The sequence below is a fragment of the Microcaecilia unicolor genome, chromosome 1, assembly GCF_901765095.1.
Source record: "Microcaecilia unicolor chromosome 1, aMicUni1.1, whole genome shotgun sequence".
NCBI classification, from domain to species: Eukaryota; Metazoa; Chordata; class Amphibia; order Gymnophiona; family Siphonopidae; genus Microcaecilia; species Microcaecilia unicolor.
In genome coordinates this window covers 238,896,901-238,919,169 of record NC_044031.1, presented here as the reverse complement: position 1 = coordinate 238,919,169, position 22,269 = coordinate 238,896,901, and the positions used below count along the sequence as shown (strand labels likewise).

At 43.7% G+C, this 22,269-nt stretch overlaps 1 protein-coding gene across 1 annotated transcript in view; it reads left to right on the top strand.

Annotated features, from left to right (window-relative positions):
* Nucleotides 1-22,269, top strand: part of GALNT12 (polypeptide N-acetylgalactosaminyltransferase 12) — a 251,211-nt gene that overhangs the window by 192,154 nt on the left and 36,788 nt on the right. Inside the window, exon 8 of the mRNA XM_030204961.1 lies at nt 12,524-12,637. Coding sequence (XP_030060821.1) covers nt 12,524-12,637 — 114 coding nt within the window. The remainder of the gene's footprint in view (nt 1-12,523; nt 12,638-22,269) is intronic.

Below are 22,269 nucleotides of genomic sequence, written 5' to 3'. Positions count from 1 at the left end.
AGGTCAGTACTTTGGCCTGGGTTTCCGCAGTGATTTCTAGTGTGGAGAGATAAAGCTGGGTGTCGTCAGCATAAAGATGATAGTGGAAACCATGAGAAGAGATCAGGGAGCCTAAGGAAGAGGTGTAGATTGAAAAAAGAAGGGGCCCAAGGACAGATCCCTGGGGAACTCCAACAGAGAGCGGGATAGGGAGGAGGATGAACCATGAGAGTGTACTCTGAAGGTACGATGGGAGAGATAAGAGGAGAACCAGGAGAGGACAGAGCCCAGGAACCCAAAGGAGGACAGTGTGTCAAGAAGTAGGTTGTGATTGACAGTGTCAAAAGCGGCGGATGGGTCGAGGAGGATGAGGATTGAATAGTGACCTTTAGATTTGGCGAGGAACAGGTCATTGCAGACTTTAGATAGTGCTGTTTCTGTCGAGTGTAGGGGGCGAAAGCTGGATTGAAGTGGATCGAGGATGGCATGAGAGGAGAGGAAATCAATGCAGTGGCTGTGAATGGCACGTTCAAGTATCTTGGAGAGGAAGGGTAGGAGGGAAATGGGGCGGTAGTTGGAGGGATAGGTAGGGTCAAGTGATGGTTTTTTGAGGAGTGGTGTGACCACGGCATGCTTGAAGATGTCTGGGACAGTTGCAGTGGAGAGAGAGAGGTTGAGGATATGACAGATGGTGGGGGTGATAGTAGGAGTGATGGTGTTAAGTAAGTTGGTGGGGATGGGATCTGAGGAACAGGTGGTGGATTTCGAGGAGGAGAGGAGATGGGTGGTTTCCTCTTCGGTGATAGCAGAAAAAGAGGAGAAGTAGGCCTGGGTAGGTTGGTTGAGAGAGTGGGTTATAGGATGAAGAGGAGGAGAAGGTTTAGTGGTGAATTCAAGGTTGATCTTCTGGACCTTGTCACGGAAGTAGTCGGCCAGAGATTGCAGAGAGAGTGAGGGGGGAGTGGGAGCGGAGGGCACTTTGAGGAGGGAGTTGAGGGTGGCGAAGAGACGATGAGGGTTAGAGCTGAGGGAATTAGTCAATTGGGTGTAATAGCGAGGAATAGGGAGGATTGGAAGGAGGATAGCATGAATTTAAAGTGAATGAAGTCAGTATGGGTGCGAGATTTCCTCCAGAGGCGTTCAGCCGAACGGGCGCAGGAGCGAAGGTATCGGGTGCAAGGGGTCAGCCAGGGCTGGGGATTGGTACGCCTTGTGGGACGGGAGATGGACGGTGCAAGGGTGTCAAGAGCAGAGGAGAGAGTGGCATTGTAAGTGGAGACAGCTTTGTCAACAGATTTGGAGGACAAGATGGAAGGGAGGAGATCGGAGATACAAGAGGATAAGGTGGGGGGGTCAACAGCCTGGAGATTTCTGGACGTAGTAGTTAGTGTGGGGCGAGATTGAGGGGGAGGGTGCTGAAGTGTGAATGTGATTAGGTGATGGTCAGAGAGAGGAAGAGCTGAAACGCAGAAATTGGAGGGAGAGCAAGTGGAAGAGAGGACGAGATCAAGACAGTGGCCAGATTTATGAGTAGGGGTGGTGGGGCTCAGTTGGAGGTTGAAGGAGGAGGTAAGAGTGAGGAACTGAGAAACATATGAGTCGGATGGGTTATCAGTGTGAATGTTGAAGTCACCAAGAATGAGGGATGGGGATGAGGGCTTGAGAAACACGGTGAGCCAGGCATCGAAGTCGGTAAGGAAGGGAGGGATTTATCGGGGGGGGGGGGGGGGGGGGCGGTAAATGACTGCAACTCTGAGTGGCAGTGGGTGGAATAGACGGATGGAGTGAACTTCAAAGGATGAGAAGCAGTGAGACTGAGGTAGGTGGAGAGGTTGAAAACTGCAGGAGGGTGAAAGTAGTAGCCCGACGCCGCCACCGCGGCCAGCTGGGCGGGGCGAATGGGAGAAGAGATTGCCTCAATCGCAGCCCTATGCCATGGAGGCTGAGTTGTCAGGGGTGAGCCAGGTTTCAGTTAGGGCGAGCAGTTGAAGGGAATGGGAGATGAAGAGATCATGGGTGAAGGGAAGTTTGTTGCAGATCGAGTGGGCGTTCCACAGGGCGCACGAGAAGGGGAGGGAGGAGGGGAATAGAGATGAGATTGGAGCTATCGTGGGAACGTTTGCATAGATGAGATGAGGGCAAGGACAGGTGTGGGGGACCTGGGTTGGGATTGATGTCTCCCGCGGATAGCAGGAGAAGGAGCAAGAGAGTGCGGAGAAGGGTGGGAGAAGAAGGTCGATTCCTTGAGGTAATCCCCTATCTGAATAAAGTTAGTTTTTTTTAAAACTCTAGAGCCTTCACTTTTGAACTAACCCTCTCCACACCTATCTTAATATTAAACCACACCATCTGGTGTTCACCGGCTGCCAGATGCTGACCTACGATAACATCAGAAACAGTGTCCCCAGTAATAAACACTAATTCCAATATGGCCCCATCCCGCATCGGTTCCATTGCCAATTGCTGAAATAGTTCCCCCTGTAGAGAATCCAGGATCTCCCTGCTTCTAAAAGACCGTGCAATAGAGATACCCCAATCAACATCTGGCATATTAAAATCACCTATTAGTAGTACTTCCCCTTTCACAGCTATATGTTGAATGTCTTCAATTAAATCTCTGTCCACTTCTGGACCTTTATATCACATCACCATAAATACATTTGCCATTCCCTCTTTCCAGATTGACTCACAGAACCTCTTCCTTACCCTGTAGGACCCGCAATTGTGTGGCTTTAATGTTATCTTTAACATATAATGCCACTCCCCTCCCTTTTTTCCTACCCTCTCTTTCCTGAATAGATTATAGCCCGGTATAACTGTAACCCAGTCATGGTTCTCTATGAACCATGTCTCTGTGATTGCCACAGAATCTAAATCAGCCTCTTCCATCACAGGCCTTAAGATCTAAAACCTTATTTCCCATACTTTGGGCTTTAGAATATACTACTTTCCAAATGTTCCCATTTGTGTAGAAGTATTTAATGCTTCACTTACCTGGGGGCTTTGATAACCCTGCCCCAAAGATTCTAGTTTAAAGCCCTTTTCAGTAGGTTAGCTAATCTGCTGCTGAAAACACTTCTTCCCTTCTTTGATAGACACCATCTCTCCTCAGCAACCTTTAAAAAAGCATCCCATGGTCTAGAAAGCTGACATGCTCTTGACAACATTCTCTGCACGATCACATATTCATCTCCAGGATGTGAGCTTCTCTATCTTAGCCTTCACTCTCAACAGGGAGTATCAACGAGAACAGCTCCTGTGCACCTGTCAACATCTTGGAATTTTGGCACCTGGCAGACAGGACATCTCTTGGGACATCATGTCTAGTCTGTAGATGTCCACTTCTGTACCCCTCAGAAGAGAATCGTCAACCACCATCTTTTGCCTCTTTGTGGTCACTGATCCAACAACTTTGGGAGAACCATCACCGCATAAATTTAAAAACTCAAGACTTCCTCTTAGTCCCTCCTGACCAACCCATATGCATAGGTAATAACTACTCATGTCAGCAGATGGAGACTGAGAACGTTTTGTTCTGTACCTTTCTCCCTATAAAGAGAACGATGCAGTGTATAGCAGATGATAAATGAGCTCGTATGCAATCTGGACTGGCCTGGTAAGAGTGAAGGAGAATCCAGACTTGGCTCAGTTTGAGGGTGTGCCATTGTTGACCCCAATATATTTATGTGTGTGTTTGTATATAGGGCTGTATATTTAACGAGATAATAACATGATTAACACGTTAAATGCTTAACATGCATTAAAAATTTTAATGCATGTTAACAGTAGGGCTGCCTTCCCCACCTGCAAGCATCCAGCATTAAAAAAACTGGGTCTCACCAGAATTCCAGGGACGGACCCTGCTAGGAAGAGGCAACTGCTGGTGATCGTGCGGAGGGAGGAAGAAGGGCCGTGCACCCGTAACCCGGAAGTGACCGCAGAGGCACGAGCCTACAGCACTTTGGGACTAGTGCAACTTGCAAGACAGGAGAGGCTCTGGCAGCAGCATTGGGGCCCAGAAGAAGTGGCCCGCATTCTCTCACTCCTCCGCTGCCTCTACCTGCTCCTCTCATTCATATAACCTTGCCTTTAATGCTGAAGGCAGGCTGCTTCTTTCATCCGCCCAAGCCTCTCTCCGTAGAGTCCCACTCGATAACAAGAAGTTCTGTCAGAAGAGGCAAGATGCTATGGAGAGAGGCTTGGGTGGATGAGAGAAGCAGCCTGCCTTCATCATTAAAGGCAAGGTCAGATGAAAGAGGAGCAGGTAGAGGCAGCGTGAGGAGTGAGAGAAAGAGATGCAGATCGTGTGGGGGTGGGGAGGAGTGCAGGAAAGGATAGATGTGGACTGTAGGGGGGGGGGTGTGCTTGAGAAGGATATATACGGACTTTAGAGAGAGAAATGCGGAGGGGGGGGGGGGATAGATGCTGCTAGATATAGAGGATGGAAGAAACAAGTGAGATGGTGCCCCTAGACTGGAGTGGAGGGGAAAAATGGTACCCTTGGGATGGAGGGAAAGGAAGAGATGGTATGCATGGAGGGGAGGGGAAAGGGAAAGGAAGAGATGATGCCCATGGAGGGCAGAGGAGAGGAGAAATGGTGACCATGAGATGAAGGGAAAGAAAGATATGGTGCCCATGGAGGGGAGGAGAGAGAGAAGGGAGGAGATGGTACTCATGGAAGGGAGGGGAGGAGATGGGAGAACATGGTGCCCATGGAGAGAAGGGGAAGAGGAGAGAAGAGAGATGGGAGGAGATGGTGTCCATGGAGGGAAGCGAAGAGAAGGAAACTAAATAGATATGAGGAGAAAGTAAAATGGAAGAAAGCTGAATGTGAAAGATATATATAGAGCAGGAAGTGAAGGAGGAGAACCCCCCCCCCCCCCCCCCCCGAAAATGGTGAATAGACAGTAGATCCAGCAAACAGAGTCCAAAGCACAGAGAAGCAGAACCAGAGACAGTGAACAAGATAATTGATAAGATAAAAATCACCAGACAACAAAGGTGAGAGAAATTATTTTCTCTGACAAGCAGGCTCTATTATTCTCACAAGTGGGTTGACGATCTGCGTCGGGCCTGAAACCGGCATAATAAAAAAGCAAAACTTTGCCAGAGCTTTCTGGGATGTGTGCCACACGTGCCTTCCCGCCCGCAGCATGAGCTTCTTATCTTTTCCCCTAAACCAACCTCTCCTCCTCCCCCATTTTATTTCTGTGGATAACACTCTCATCCTTTCTGTCTCATCAGATCGTAACCTTGGGGTCATCTTCGACTCCTCCCTCTCCTTCTTTGCACATATTCAGCAGACTGCTAAAATCTGTCGTTTCTTTTTCTATAATTTCACCAAAATTCGCCCTGAGCACACTACCAGAACCCTCATCCACCCTCTTATCACCTCTCGCTTAGACTATTGCAACTTGCTTCTCATAGGTCTCCCACTTAGCCATCTCTCTCCTCTTCAATCTGTTAAAATTCTGCTGCGCAATTAATATTCCGCCAGTGTCGTTATGCTCATATTAGCCCTCTCCTGAAGTCACTTCACTGGCTTCCTATCCGTTTCCGCATACAGTTCAAACTCCTCTTATTGACCTATAAGTGCATTCACTCTGCAGCTCCTCAGTACCTCTCCACTCTCATATCTCCCTACATTCCTCCCCGGAAACTCCGTTCACTTGGTAAATCTCTCTTATCTGCACCCTTCTCCTCCACTGCTAACTCCAGAGTCTATTCCTTTTATCTTGCTGCACCATATGCCTGGAATAGACTTCCTGAGCCGGTACGTCAAGCTCCATCTCTTGCCGTCTTCAAATCTAAGCTAAAAGCCCACCTTTTTGATGCTGCTTTTAACTCCTAACCCTTATTAACTTATTCAGAACTCTTATTTTATCATCCTCACTTTAATATTCCCTTATCTCTTGTTTGTCCTGTTTGTTTGTCTTAATTAGATTGTAAGCTCTGTCGAGCAGGGACTGTCTCTTCATGTTCAAGTGTACAGCGCTGCATACGTCTAGTAGTGCTTTAGAAATGATAAGTAGTAGTAGCATGACCGTGCTCTTCAGTTCTTTTTCTTCTGCGCGAGGAGTGCCAGTGTTTTCTGTGGCTCCTCTGTGTTCCTGGGAAAGAGCCTGACATGCCTTTTTTCAGTGCCTTTTGGCTTTTCTCTTCAATTTTTCTATTTTATTTTCTTATGTTAAAAAAAAAACACCTTATTTTATTTTTTAGTTATTTTCCCGCGTCAAGTTTCCTTTCTTTTTCATGGCAGCCACTTTTAGGCCTGCTCAGCAGGTCCTCCCCTTCTTTTTGTGCCTATCTTTCTTTTGGCACAATCACATTTTTTGATTTAGCCGGAGCTGTCTTCCCTTACATGTCATCAAAGATTCCCAGTGGCTTCAAAAGTCCGGTACTTGGTGCATTCGGACCATCTCGGGCACAGATACCCATTCTTGGTGTATCCAGTGCCTTGGGCCCGACCATAGCCCGGTGATTTGGGCCCTTTGTCTTCGTATGAAGAAAAGGACGCAAATTGCCCGAGAGGCTCAAAGAGAAAAACTTGGTCCGGTCTTTCAGGGTCAGCATCGAGGGAAGCATCGACGTCAGGAGTGGAGGTAGGGATGGCTGCTCAGAGACCCCGACATACTAGGAGCAGTGAGGCATTGAGTGGGTCTCCACCTACCTCGAGGCCTCTTGTTATGCAGGCCCCCTAGGACCTACCTTAATCGGACCCTACCCTGAGGTAACGGGAGGATTCGACGTCCTCATCGGCACCAAGGAGTCTCGGTGAGATGCATCAGGCAAAGTTTAAGAAGCATCGACACTGTTCTCCTTCAATACACAGAAAATCGATTGGCTATGCTCCCTGGACTTAAAGGATGCATACACTCACATCCCAATACTTCCAGCTCACAAGAAGTATCTTCAGTTTCGGTTGGGGCGTACTGCCATTTGGCCTCGCTTCAGCTCCCAGGGTGTTTACCAAATGTCTAGCGGTAGTTGCAGCATCGCTACGCAGACTGGGAGTGCATGTGTTCCCTTATTTCGACGATTGGCTGGTGAAGAGCACCTCGGAGGAAGGTGCTCGAGAGTCCATGTGGAAGACTTCAAGTCCTCGAGCTACTAGGGTTTGTAATAAACTACCCCAAGTCCCACCTCCGTCCTCTTCAACAATTGAAACTCATAAGAGCCCTGCTCAATACTCGAACTGTTCGAGCCTATCTTCCGGAGACGTATGTGGACAACCTTCTGTCCCTAGCGTCCAAACTTCAGACATCGCTGCAGGTCACAGCTCAGCTGATGTTGAGATAGTTGGGCCACATGGCTTCCACAGTTTATGTTACACCCATGACACGTCTTCACATGAGATCTGCTCAACGGACCCTGGCTTCTCAGTGGTATCACGTCACAGGGAGTTTAGAAGATGTCATCCGAGTGTCCCCTGAGCTTGTACGCTCTCTTTAGTGGTGGACAATTTGAACCAATCTGACCTTGGGGCTTCCATTTCATATTCCGCAGCCACAAAAAGTGCAGACAATGGATGCATCACTCTTGGGGTGGGGGGGCTCATGTAGATGGGCTTCACACTCGAGCCTGGTCCCTCCAGGAAACAGGTCTTCAGATCAACCTTTTGGAGCTCCGAGTGATCCGGTAATCAGGTTGTATTACTCCAACAAGCAGGGGGGCACTAGATCTTGCTCTCTGTGTCAGGAAGCTGTACAGATGTGGCTCTGGGCACGCCGTCATGATACGTTTCTCAAAGTCACTTATCTGGCAGGCGTAAACAGCAGTCTGGCCGACAGACTGTGCAGAGTAATGCAACCTCACGAGTGGTCTCTGAACATGGGCATAGCCTGTAAGATCTTCCGAGCGTAGGGGCACCCCTTCGGTGGATCTTTTTGCCACTCAACCACAAGGTCTATCAGTTCTGCTCCAGACTTCAGGCCCACAACAGACTAGCATCAGACGCCTTCCTTCATTGGGGGACAGGCCTTCTGTATACATATCCTCTGATACCTCTAGTGGGAAAGACTGTTGAAACTCAAGCAAGACCGCGGAACCATGATCCTGATCGCACCTTACTGGCCATGCCAGATTTGGTTCCCTCTTCTTCAGGAATTGTCCTCTGAAGAACCATGCAGATTGGAGTGTTTTCTAACCGAAATCAATTAAACAATTCTACTACTTAGAACCCTGTATTGCAGGTGTGGATTCACGTATATTTATGAAAATACGTGGAGAAAAAAAGACTTCAGAAACTGCAGGAAAATTCTCTTTAAGGGAACACCTTTCAAAGTTAAGAGAACTCCTTTCTTCAATCACTAGTCTTCACAAAAAGAACTCCACTCTTCTTATTCATAAAATACTTGTGCATACACCTTTGACAATACAATAAGGTAGAGGCTTTTACCACGTCACAAATACGGTGAATTAACTCAAAATTACAACTTACTGTAGCTTGCATCTTCTGAATATCAATTCTCTTCCATGATGTCCAGTGATCATACGCCCAACAGGAGAACCCTGTTTCGCCACCAACGGGCTATTTCAAGGGCTGGTATTTCAAATCTCCAAGCTTCAAACTTTCACCCCAATATTGCCTCTAATTGGCGTCTTTAAACTTCGAATGGCTTCTTTCCAATATATATACACACACAAACGTCATTTCCCACCATGTCATTTCCACAATAACGTCAACATTATACAGGGCTACCTCTCGCTCTGCGTCAAGAGAAGTTCTTCACAAAAAAGCTTTCCACTCTATTGATATGTTCAAACCTTTAGGGATTACGGTTTGTAATGCATAAATCCATCGTTGTTCTTTTTGTCTTAATAATTTCATCACATCTCCTCTACGCTCAGTTGTATAAATTTGTTCCAAAACAATGCATAGTAATTCTGCAAATTCATGATGTTTCAATAAACAATGAGACACCAGAGGTTCATACGTTTTTTTAGCTTGTATACAATGACGATGCTCAATTAATCTTGTCTTCAACATACGTGACGTTTGTCCCACATAGTACAGATCACAAGGACATTTCAAAAGATAAATCACGTTCTTCGATTGACAGTTAGTGATGGCTTTTAATCTGAACCTTCTACTTGTGTGCACATCCTCGAATACATCCGAGTTCATCATATTTGAGCATACTGTACAATGGCCACAAACGCCATGATGTCCCATATTCATGTCACTGTTATTACGTCTATTCCACGTGTCAGCTCTGCACAATACATCATTTAAATTACTCTGTCTTTGATATGCAAACATAATTTTAAGATCACGGAAACATCGGTATATGTGAAAGCTACTGATCGCAACACTACGTTGCATTTTCAAAGCATGCACCCTAGTCACTGTAAAATGAATATCCCTTTTGCCCAATTTTTGCGGTATCGTAGAATTTGTTCCTCTACTGACATGTACTTCCATCAGACATCTCATCTTCAACAGAAGTTAGAAGAAAGAGGATATCCTGAAAAATTAGTAAAAAAAGCGAGGAAACGTGCCTTTTTTAACCATAGAGAATGGCTATTGAATCCTTTGAAGTATAAAGAGGAGCGAGATGAAATGGTTACATTTGTAATGAAATATAATGCACATTCAAATAAAATGGTGAAAATTATTAAAAAAACATATGGCTATGCTGAAGATTTATCCTTGTTTTCGTGATCTTAAAATTAATGGCAGGAACTCATTACATTGCTAGCGCCCGTTTCATTGCGTTAAGAAACAGGCCTTTTTTACTAGTAAGAAATAATAGAGAATTAGGTGCAGCACATAAGAAACAGGGTAGTGAGGGAACATAAACAAAAAAGGAGGGAGCCATGGAAATGGTCGCATATTTCTTAGTCTATTGAGATAGACTTGAGGAAGATTTTCATCGAACCCCTTTGCCTTCCAGACCAGGCATTTATATAGGGTTTCTCAGCCCAAAGTACAGTTTTTTTTCAGGAATACGTCATACAGGATGTGTCATTTGTTTGTTACAATTTCCAAAAGGTGCATAACAAAGAAAAAGCACAGCTGGGCCTTCAAGACTAAGACAAAAGGAGTCCTTTATTAAGATCAGACCCAACACGGGCCGTGTTTTGGCATCAGCAACACCTGCCTCAGGGGTCTAGCAATAAAACGTATACATCACAATGAAATATAAAAATCAACAGAAATAAAATTCAAAGTCATAGTACATGGCAGAACACATACAAAATTAAATGAATAGGTATACAAATAAAATATGCCACGATAAAATGATAAAATAATACGCATCAATATAAATATGACTATGGACTTTATAACTTATCAATTCCTGTTTCATAAGTCCAATTGATATTAAAATATAATATATAGCTATTATTAATAAAAACATTATGAGATTTCCACATTTTTTAGTAGTAAATCATAAATGAACAGAAAACCAACTAGGTTCAACAAATTAAGTTCAAAAACAACAAGGAACTGCCTTACCCAAATTTCTGATAACAACCAGAACATTTCTTCCAGTGGGATATCCAAGTAATGTTCCCATAGAGTAAAGACCCATAACTTGTCTACCTACAGTCTATAAGCTATTCACTACCATAGATTCTGATAGAATATACAGTCATATTAGTTCAGTAACAACATGGCAGTAGAAAAAATGGCAATAAGAAGGAAGCATTTGGAAACAAGGACTAGTTAATTCTCAATAAAGCCACCTTGACCAGTGCCAAAAACAAAGCTGAAATTTCAGTATAGCATAGATTGACTATAAGAAATCTCTTGATAGCATCCCGCATTCCTGGATAAAATTGCCTTGAAATGTACAAAATAAATCCTGGATTGACTGAGTGCATCAAGCTCGCTATAAAAATTTGGCAAACCACATTCTGTCTGATGTATGTAAAATGGTCACTTTGTCATTCCTAACATAAGATCAACAAGATGCATTTCAGGGAGATTCCTTATGGCCACTTTAGTTTTGTTTGGCACTTAATCAAATGAATGCTCTTATGAAGTACTTGGGCTATAGCAGTGATTCCTAAACCTACCCTGAGGGGAACCCCAGCCAGTCAGGTTTTCAAGATATCCACGATGAATATACATGAGATCGATTTGTATTCACTGCCTCCTTGGAATGCAAATCTATCTCATGCATATTTATTGTGGATATCCTGAAAACCTGATTTTGGGTTCCCCTGGGCTGGTTTGGGAACCCTTGAGCTATGGATTTAGCCTTAATCCTAAAGATGACAAAAATAAGTGGAACTTATATATCAAAATCATACAATGGGGGAAAAAGTGAATAATTACAAACAAATTTCTAATAGTGTGTGCAATTCAACATATCTTCACTATATAATAAAGTTTTATTTTGTCTCATACCAGTTGTACATGAGTATTGCCATACTGGGACAGACCAAAGGTCCATCAAGCCCAGCATCCTGTTTCCAACAGTGGCCAGTCCAGGTCACAAATAACCTGGCAAGATCCCAAAAAAGTACAAAACATTTTATGCTGCTTATCCCAGAAATATTTTTCCCAAGTCTAATTTAATAATGGTCTATGGACTTTTCCATTAGGAAGCCATCCAAACCTTTTTAAAACTCTGCTAAGCTAATCACCTTTACCACATTTTCTGACAACAAAGGCATTATAACATCCTCATTTTTGTTTTCCATTCCTTTCCTAATAATACCTAACATTCTGTTTGCTTTCTTAGCTGCAGCAGCACACTGAGCATAAGGTTTCAACGTATCATCAATGACGACACCTAGATCCCTTTCTTGATCTGTGACTCCTAATGTGGAACCTCCCACGATTTAACTACATTGAATAACTTTATGTCGTCAGTTGCTCCCATCTCTATCTCATTTATAAATATGTTAAAAAGCAACGGTCCTAGCACAGAGCACTGGGGAACTCCACTGTCGACCCTTCTCCATTGAGAATACTGACCATTTAACCCTACTCTCTGTTTTCTATCCTTTAACCAGTTTTTACAATAGGACACTACCTCCTATCCCATGACTCTCCAATTTCCTCTGGAGTCTTTCATGAGGTACTTTGTCAAACGCCTTCTGAAACTCCGGATACACAATATCAGTTAAAGAAGGTACAAATTGGAGAGCCAAGCAGGAGGCAGGCTATATAAAGAGAGGATGAGGTAACAGAAGAAAGGAATGGAAGGTGAAGGAAATGGAAAAGGAGAAAGAGAAACTAAATGAAGGAAAGAATGAAAAAGTGATTAAAGTTCCCACCAAAAGGTGCAATTGTCATTTATTTTAAAATGAAAGTATTTAGAATTGATTTTACTGTAAAAATATGTTTTATGTGTATATTTTTGGGTATCAATATAAAACTGCAAATGTGCCACAGAATTGCTGCAGAACTTTGTAAAATAATCCCAGAATGTTTTAACCTTGCCACATAATCTATCTCTGAGGTACTACATGATTGCTGCTTAGCTGTTTCAAAATTAAAAATGATTTGAACTTAAAAAAAGAAAGTGACAATTAATTTGCAATACTATTCTCTGCAACATGTCTTATAACATCAAATTTTTCTCTTCAGCTGAAGAACAAAGGAATGGAGAATCACTGTTTTGACTATAATCCTCCGAGTGATAATCAAATAACTGGAGACAAAGTTATTCTGTATCCTTGTCATGGTATGGGGCAGAATCAGGTAGGAAGATGTTTTTTCTTTTTAAATATATTTTTTATATATTAAACTTTTTATTCATACGTGTTTCATATATTAAACTTTTTATTCATATGTGATTTGTGTAGATTTACAGTGCTTTCTCTGGAAATTCCCAAACGTAGTACAAACTACTAAAAGAATCAATTAAAATCAGTGCTTCTGATTTTGGTTGTAATAGAAAACTACTGATAAAGTTCCTCCCATCCCCCACAATGGGGAAATTGTGTATTTTGGTTATTACTGAGAAGGCCTGAAAACTAACTTGCTTTGTCAAAGTCCATTGACATCAACCAGTCTCTGCCTTGTGCTGTCATCAGACTTCTGCCTGCAAGCTCTATTCATGCTGTTCTTCCCACCTGCCATCAGCACAGCCTCACACCGATCACTTCTCCAGCCTGGGGCTCATGTGGAGAGGCCTCATCCTACCAACTTCAAGGAAGATGAACTGGGCCTGGCCAAGGTGGGATCCTTCAGAGACACAACTGTGTATCCTCCCCTGGTGAGAAAAGAGAGAGCGAAGTTAGCTTCAGCTAGGATCAGAAGCTGGAGTTGCTACCCTACAGCAGAGTGGCTTGGTTTGGTCCCTCAGCCCACGCATAGCATGGTGTGGCTTTTCTTTTGAATGTCTAGGGTAGGAACATCCCAACAAGAGAAGAATGTCATACAGTTGAAGTCAGGGTTCTGGCTGGGTAGACATTCTGCTAATGGATTTGGGGCCCTGGGGCACTGCCTCTTAGGCCATAGAAGATCAGCAAGGAAGGACGGAGGGAGAATGGATGAGATACATATAGGGAAAAAACTGCAATGAAAAGATACAAAATAAATACAAATGAGTAAAAAGGCAGAGGAGATAAATCATTGGCAACAGAATGAAGTCAACATAATGTTGGCATATTACAGCTGATTTCTGATGTAACATTTGACAAAGTTTTTTATTGGGTTATGGCCAATACCTGGGATGACGAAGAAACTCAGGGGTCCTTTTACCAAGCTACGGTAAAAAGGACCCAAATCGTAGCAACATTCCATGCTAGAAATCCCAGGGCAAGCAGTTGCTTTCCCATGTCTGTCTTAATAGCAGACTATGGACTTTTCCTCCAGGAACTTGTCCAAACCTTTTTTTAAACCCAGGTATACACTAAACACTGTTATCACATCCTCTGGCAAAGAGTTCCAGAGCTTAACTATTCATTGAGTGAAAAAATATGTCCTCCTATTTGTTTTTAAAGTATTTCCATGAAACTTCCTTGAGTGTCCCCTAGTCTTTGTACTTTTGGAATGAGTAAAAAAATCGATTTACTTCTACTCGTGCTACACTACTCAGGATTTTGTAGACCTCAAATCATATCTCCCCTCATCCGTCTCTTTTTCAGGTTGAAGAACCCTAACCTCTTTAGCCTTGCCTCATACGAGAGTTCTATTCTCATCATTTTGGTTGCTCTTCTTTGAATCTTTTGTAATTCTGCTGTATCTTTTTTTGAGATACGGCGACCAGAACTGAATGCAATACTCAAGGTGCAGTCGTACCATGGAGCAATACAGAGGCATTATAGTATTTTCAGTCTGATTCACCATCCCTTTTCCTAATAATTCCTAGCATCCTGTTTGCTTTTTTGGCTGCCGCCGCACACTGAGCAGAAGATTTCAGCATATTATCTACAAAGACACCTAGACCTTTTTCTTGAGTGCTGACGCCCAAGGTGGACCCTAGCATCAGGTAACTATGTTTCGGCTTATTCTTTCCAATGTACATCACCTTGCATTTGTCCACATTAAATTTCATCTGCCATTTGGGTGCCCCAGTCTTCCAATTTCCTTAGGTCTTCCTGCAAAATTTCACACTCTGCACATGTTTTGACAGCCTTGAATAGTTTTCTGTCATCTGCAAATTTAATCATCTCACTCGTTATGAATTCCATATCATTTATAAATATGTTTAATATTACCAGTCCCAGTACTGATCTTTGCGGCACTCCACTGTTCACCCTGCCCTCTGTTTTCCGTCCAATAACCAATTCCTAATCCACACCAGAACCTTGCCACCTATTCCATGACTCTTTAACTTTCTCAGGAGTCTCACATGAGGTGCTTTATCAAAAGCTTTCTGAAAATCTATATATATATTACATCAACCGACTCACTTTTATCCACATATTTATTCACGCCTTCAAAGGAATGAAGCAAATTGGTGAGGCAAAACTTCCCTTGGCTGAACCCATGCTGACTCTGTCCCATTAAACCATGTTTGTCTGTGTGTTCTGTAATTTTATTCTTTATAATAGTTTCCACTATTATTTCCGGCCCTGACATCAGGCTTAACGGTCTGTAGTTTCCCGCATCACCCCTGGAACCCTTTTTAAAAATCGGTGTTACATTTGCCACCCTCCAATCTTCAGGTGCTATGGACGATTTTAACAGGTTACATATTACTAACAGTAGATCAGCAATTTCATGCTTGAGTTCTTTGAGTACCCTTAGATGTATGCCATCTGGTCCAGGTGATTTACTACTCTAATTTGTCAGTTTTACTCAGTACATTTCCAGGTTCACCGAGATTTCTTTCAGTTCCTCCGCATCATCACCTTTGAAAACTGTTTCCGGTATAGGCAGATCTCTTACATCTTCTTCTGTAAAGACAGAAGCAAAGAATTCATTCAGCTTCTCCACTATGGCCTTGTCCTCACTGAGTGCCCCTTTTACTCCTTTCTGATCTAACGGTCCCATGGATTTTCTCGTAGGGTTTTTTTTTTTTTTTAATTCTTTATTAATTTTTCATTTACATCTATAGACATAAATGGCAATATCAGAAAATACAACACAAAGAAATAACTGCTTACAGCCATTCCTAAGAGAATAAAGAGGAAAACTATTTTAAATTTGTCCACAATTAATGAATCAAGATACTAGGAAAAATAAAGAAAATAAGAAAACTAAGCATAGTTGTAAACTAAATTCAAAGCGGTTGAGCAAAACAGGATTTTACAGCCAATGTAACAGCGTTCTCAATCAGGGAGGCAGATCTTCAGGAGGTTTAACACCTTCCTTCAATACAAGAAATTCTAATAGTTTCGAGGGAGTAAAAAAATATGTAATTAACTGCTTCAAAGGTTACATGGCATTTACAAGGGAACTTTAACAAAAAAGTAGCCCCTAGATTAATTATTTTAGATTTATACAATAGGAATTCCTTTCTCCTCTTTTGTGTGCTCCTTGCCATGTCGGGGAAAATCTGAATTTTTTGTCCCAAGAAACAATCGTTTAAATGACGAAAATACAGTCTGAGAATATTAATTCTATCGAGTTCAAGAGCAAATGTCACTATTAAAGTTCTCTCTGTGATCACATCCAAAGAAATTTCAAGAAATTCAGTCAAGTTTAGATTTGAGGTAACCTGAGGCTGTTCTTTTGAAGATCTCACTACTCCAGAGAAATACTGGGCCCTTGTCACAGGGGGATAGCCCTCTGCAGGGATCCCCAGTATATCACTGAAGTATTTTCTAAGCATATCCATTGATGGAATTAAAGAGGATTTGGGAAAATTCAATAGCCGCAGATTATTTCTCCTTCCATTATTCTCCAGATACTCCATCCTTCTTTCCTGAATCTCTTTATCTTTGACCAAAGTCACAGTTAAATGTTAAATCCTGTAATTGTTTAATCTCAGTTTCCATCTTTAGAATCTTTTCGTTTTGTTCCTGAACTTTTGTAGATAGGTTCTGAGTAGATTGTTTCAGTTCTACAATTTCGCCTTTTATAGAAGTATTTATTTGAAGTAAAGTGTTATTTACCTGCTGGATTGCCTCCCATAACGTATTCATAGTCACCTGGGTAGGTCTTTTCATTCCTCCACCTTTTTCCGGAGCGAATCCATGGGAAGCAGGGAGCCCGATCAGCGTTTGTCCCTGAGATGTTATCTCCTTCCCTGGAGTAGAAGTACACGAGGGTCCTCCTTCCACAATCAGCGTTTCTAGCTGTTGTGGCTCCGCCGGTTCAACTACGCTTCCGGGTTGTGGAGGAGTGGTGAGAGAAGGAGGGCTCAGCGTTGCACCCTCAATGCTGCGCTCTGCACCCGAATGGGGCGAGCCCGTCGAAGCAAAGTCCTGCTCGCCATGGGTCCCGATTCCAAAGGTTTCCAGCGTCGTCTGACGAGAGACTAGGGATGGCGCTGGTCCCTTGGAGGTAGGTGCCTGTGTCTTTCCCTTTCTTTTCCCCATCTAAAAGTCGGGGATAGAATTTCTCTGTCGGGGTCGCTGCTGAATCTCAGGAACTCCAGGAACCTGCATCCGCTACTGACGCCATCTTGATTCTGACTGCAAACCTTCTCGTAGGCTTTCTGCTTCTGATGTACCTGAAAAAGTTGTTACTGTGAGTTTTAGCCTCTGCAGCAAGTTTCTCTTCGTATTCTCTTTTAGCCTTCTTTATCAGTGCTTTGCATTTGACTTGTCAGTGCTTATGTTGCTTCTTCTTTTCTTCATTTCGGTCATTTTTCCATTCTTTGAAGGACAATTTTTTGGCTGTAATATCCTCTTTGACTTCACCTTTTAACCATGCTGGCTGTTGTTTTCTCTTCTTTCCACCTTTGCAAATACATGGCATGCATCTGGTCTGGGTCTCCAAGATGGTATTTTTGAATAACGTCCACGCCTGATTTAGTGTCCTAACCTTAGTAGCCGATCCTTTTAGCTTCATTTTAACCATTTTCCTCATTTTATTAGTGTTGACCTTTCGAAATTAAATGCAGTTACTGTAGTTTTCCTTTGCAGGTTCGTCCCAGATAGTAGCTCATACTTGATCATATTATGATCACTGTTTTCCCAGGGGACCCAACACTGCCACCTCTCATACTGTGCCCTGCACACCACCAAGGACCAGATCTAAAATGGCTTCCCCCTCTTGTCAGTTCCTGGACCTTTTGCTCCAAGAAGCAGTCATTTATTACATTTAGACATTTTATTTCCCTGACATTCTATGATGTAACATAGGAGTGGAGGAGTGGCCTAGTGGTTAGGGTGTTGGACTTTGGTCCTGGGGAACTGAGGAACTGAGTTCGATCCCCACTTCAGGCACAGGCAGCTCCTTGTGACTCTGGGCAAGTCACTTAACCCTCCATTGCCACATGTAAGCCGCATTGAGCCTGCCATGAGTGGGAAAGCGCGGGGTACAAATTTAACAAAAAATAAAATAAATATCCAGTAATTGAAAGCACCCATTATTATATAATGTTGCCCAATTTTCCAACTTACCTAATCTGAATAAACATTTCTTCATCTATCTGTTCGTTCTGTCCCGGCTAAGGTAGTACACCCCTACAAGAATACTACTTCTCTTCACACATGGAATTTTTATCCATAATTCCACACTGCTATCTGTGTCATATGGAATGTTTATTTTATTTGACTCAATTCCATCTTTAACATATAGCACAACCCTCCCTCTAATTTGATCCTCTGTATCATTGAGATACAATTTGTACCCTGTTAACACAGTGTCCCATTGATTTTCCTCTTTCCACCAAGTCGCTGAGATGCCCATTATATCTATCTCATCATTTAGTGCTATATACTCCAACTCACCAATCTTATTTTTTAGGCTGTTAGCATTTGTATATAGGCACTTCAAATTGTCATTGGTACCCACATGTACCAAGACAGCTGGCTCCTCCCCAGCACTATCTAAGATCCTTTCTAGGTGATGCATGAGGTCAGGCACATTTGCACTAGGCAGGCAAATGACCAGGCGATCTTCACGCCCACCAGCCACCCAGCTATCTACATGCCTATTGATCGAATCACCAACTAAAACAGCTGTCCTAACCCTTCCCGCTTGTGCAGAAGTTCTTGGAGACATATCCTCAGTGCGAGAGGATAGTGCATACCCTGCTGGGCAGGTCCTGGCTAGAAGAGTACTTCACCAGGGTGATGCTGTCCTTCTAGGAGACCTACCTCCTCTAAGGCAGCACATGAATTGCCAGACTAGAGGTGAAACATCCCTACAACATCCTGGAAGGTCTCCTGTGTGTACCTCTCTGTCTCCCTCAGTTCCTCCAAGTCTGTTACTCTAGCCTCAATAGAACAGACCGATTCTCTAAGAGCTAGGAGCTCTTTGCTTCGGGCACACACATATAACCACTCACCAATTAGGAGATAATCATACATGTGACACTCAATGCAAAAGGCTGGATAGCACCCCTCTCACTGCTGGACTGCTGTCTCCATTATAGTATGTTTGTTGTTCCTATTTACATGATGCTTAGTACTTGACAGTATTAATTTGCAATCTTTAGTCTGATTTTTAGTTGTATTTAAGGACACCTGATCTTCTACGGTCTCTTTTGCAACTTCACTCTCAGGATACCCTAACTTCCCTATTTTGGTAATATCTTTGAAAGATACCTTATCCCGAGCCATGCGCTTTTGAGCAACTGTCGGTCTTCCCCCCGTTTCTAGTTTAAAAGCTGCTCTATCTCCTTTTTAAATGCTGATGCCAGCAGCCTGGTCTCACCCTGGTTAATGTGGAGCCCATCCTTTCAGAATAGGCTCCCCCTTCCCCAGAATGTTGCCCAGTTCCTAACAAATCTAAAACCCTGCACCATCGTCTCATTCATGCATTGGGATGGAGCTCTGCCTGTCTCTTGGGCCCTGCGTGTGGAACGGGTAGCATTTCAGAAAATGCTACCCTAGAGCATCTGGATTTGAGCTTTCTACCTAAGAGCCTACATTTGTCTTCCAGAACCTCTGTCCCACATTTTCCTATGTCTTTGGTACCCACATGTACCAAGATAGCTGACTCCTCCCCAGCACTATCTAAAATCCTATCTAGGTGACGCGTGAGGTCCATTACCTTTGCACCAGGCAGGCAAGTCACCAGGTAATACTCACGTCCACCAGCCACCCAGCTATCTATATGCCTAATGGTCAAATCACCAACTACAACAGCTGTCCTAACCTTTCCCTCCCAGGCAGCACTTGGAGACATATCCTCGGTGCGAGAGAATAGTACATCCCCTGGTGGGCAGGTCCTGGCTATAGGAGTACTTCCTACTTCACCAGGGTGATGCTTTCCTTCTAGGAGACCTCCCTCCTCCAAGGTAGCACAGGGGCTACCAGACTGAAGGTGGAACTTCTCTACAACATCCCTGTCGGTCTCCTCTGTGTACCTCTCCGTCTCCCTCAGCTCCACCAAGTCTGCTACTCTAGCCTCATATTAAATAAGCTTATTCGATCAAGCGCCCACAGATGTAAAAGATCAATCGTATCCTGCAAAAGCAGGGCCACGTTACACGTGTACAGCTGTATTAGATTATTAGGTATCCAGATGCCCAGATATTTAATGGGACCCCTAGTCCAGGACACCGGGAGTTCCTTACCCCAATTATGCTCCACTGGGAGCACCTGTGACTTCCTCAGATTCAACTTGAAACCCGATACATGTCCGTATATTTGAAGTTCTTTTAAAAGAGATTTCAGGGATGATTGTGGTGCTGTCAGTGTAAGCAACAAGTCATCTGCATAGGCTAAAACTTTCAGAGTAGCCTTCTCAACAGTCACACCAGCCACCGCACCAGAGCCACGCACCATACACAACAAGGGTTCTAAGGTAAGTATAAAGAGAAGTGGGGACAGCGGACAGCCCTGATGGGTACCCTTTTCTAGTGGAAAATAGGCTGAGCCACCCCATTGACCAATACTGATGCTCTCATATCTGCATACAGGGCCTCCACTGCCCCCGTAAGCCATCCCCCAATTCCCACGTGACACAACGTATGAAATAGAAAGGGCCACTTCACCTGGTCAAAAACTCTCTCCGCGTCTAAACTAGTCAGTATCATGGGTATACACTGATGAGCACTTTGTGACATAGCTAATCATAACTTTCTCACATTGAGCACCGAATGACGCCCTCTCACAAATCCTACTTGATCTTCTGCGATTATTAATGGGAGGGCCCCTGCCAATCTGTCAGCTAACATTCTCGATAGCAACTTTACATCTACATTTATCAGGGAAATAAGTCTGTATGCCTACGGCTGGATGGGGTCTCGCCCTGGCTTTGGAATCAAGGTTATGAGCGCCGTATTCATATGTGAGGGAAAGGATCTCGCCTCTACCACAGAATCAAAATAATCCAATAAGGGCCCTCTCAGATGTGTTTGTAACATCTTATAAAATTTGCCTGAGTAGCCATCAGGGCCTGGAGCAGAATACAGTTTGAGTTTGCGCATCGCCCCTTGCAACTCCTTTTGCTGTCAGTGGTGTGTTGAGCTGAGCTATTACCTCATCCAGGAGGGTGGGCATACCTGATCCCCGCAGATAATTTTGAATATCTACATTAAAGGCTGATGTCTGCAGTTCTTGCTTATAGAAATCTTCATAATGCTACTGGAATATGGTTGCTATGTCTCGAGAATTATTAGTCACCTTCCCATCCTTCTGTCTTATACTCGAGATGTATCTAAGGGCTCCTTTACTCCTTACCAGTTTTGCCAACAACCTCCCTGATCTGTTCCCTTGCATAAAATACGTATGTCTCGTGTACAGGAGCCTCCTAGTTGTCCGTTCATGTAACATGCTATTCAATGCCGCCCTAGTAGCCAACATAGTCTCGTATAATTCTGGCAGGTGTGACCTAGCGTATTTTTGCCTAAGCGCACGGAGCTTCCTTTCCAATTCAACTATGCCCTGAGTAAGTCTTTTGTTCCTCGCACTTATATATACGATAATGTCCCCTCTAAGTACCTCCTTCCCTGTTGGCAAAAACAATAGGGGGGTATCTTTATGTTGTTGATTATTCTGCAGGAACGCTTCCCATTTTTGACACACAAAGTTTTTAAACTCCTCATCGTGGAAAGAGGTAAGATGGAAATCTCCAGCCTCCCCATGCCTGAAAGTCGGAGTCTGGGTCTATGTCAATCCATACCGGAGCATGGTCTGAAATCTCCAACTCCCATTTGAGCCTGCTCTACATTCGTGAAAAATTCTTTTTGAACCAAAATGTAATCTCTTCTGGACAAAGTGCGATGTGCCCTTGAGGTGTTTGTATAATCCCTTTTTTGTGGATGAAGTGCCTGCCAAGCATCTATCAATTGAAGTGACATGCAAAAGTTCTCCAAAGTGCTTGTTCTTTGATATCTGCCCCTATCCACGGGAGCCGATCGATCCATAAAGTGGTCAGGAACCTGATTCTTATCTCCAGTCACAATTAAGGGGAGACTAGGGAGAGCCTGACATTTTCTGAGTAGAGTGGAGAAAAAAATTCCTATCTCCCTCCAGTGGGCCATAGACTTTGAAGACTATAAATTCTTTCCTTCTTGCCTGAATGTGTACTGCTAGATACCTCCCATCACTGTCATGAAATAGAAGTTTAGAATGACATTGTAATGCGCGCCTAATGAGAATCGCCACTCCCCACCCCCGATGCCCCACCTCTGGAGAACAGTGCACTTCTCCCACCCAACGGGTTCTCATCTTCAAGTGCTCTGCTTGAGTCTGGTCTCCTGTATACATGCTGTATCTGCCCTGTGGCGCTGCAGAGCCTGCAATATCTTGGTGCGTTTTATGGGAGACGTGACCCCCCCCCCCCCCCCCCACGCTCCAAGTTAAAAGGCGCATACTGTT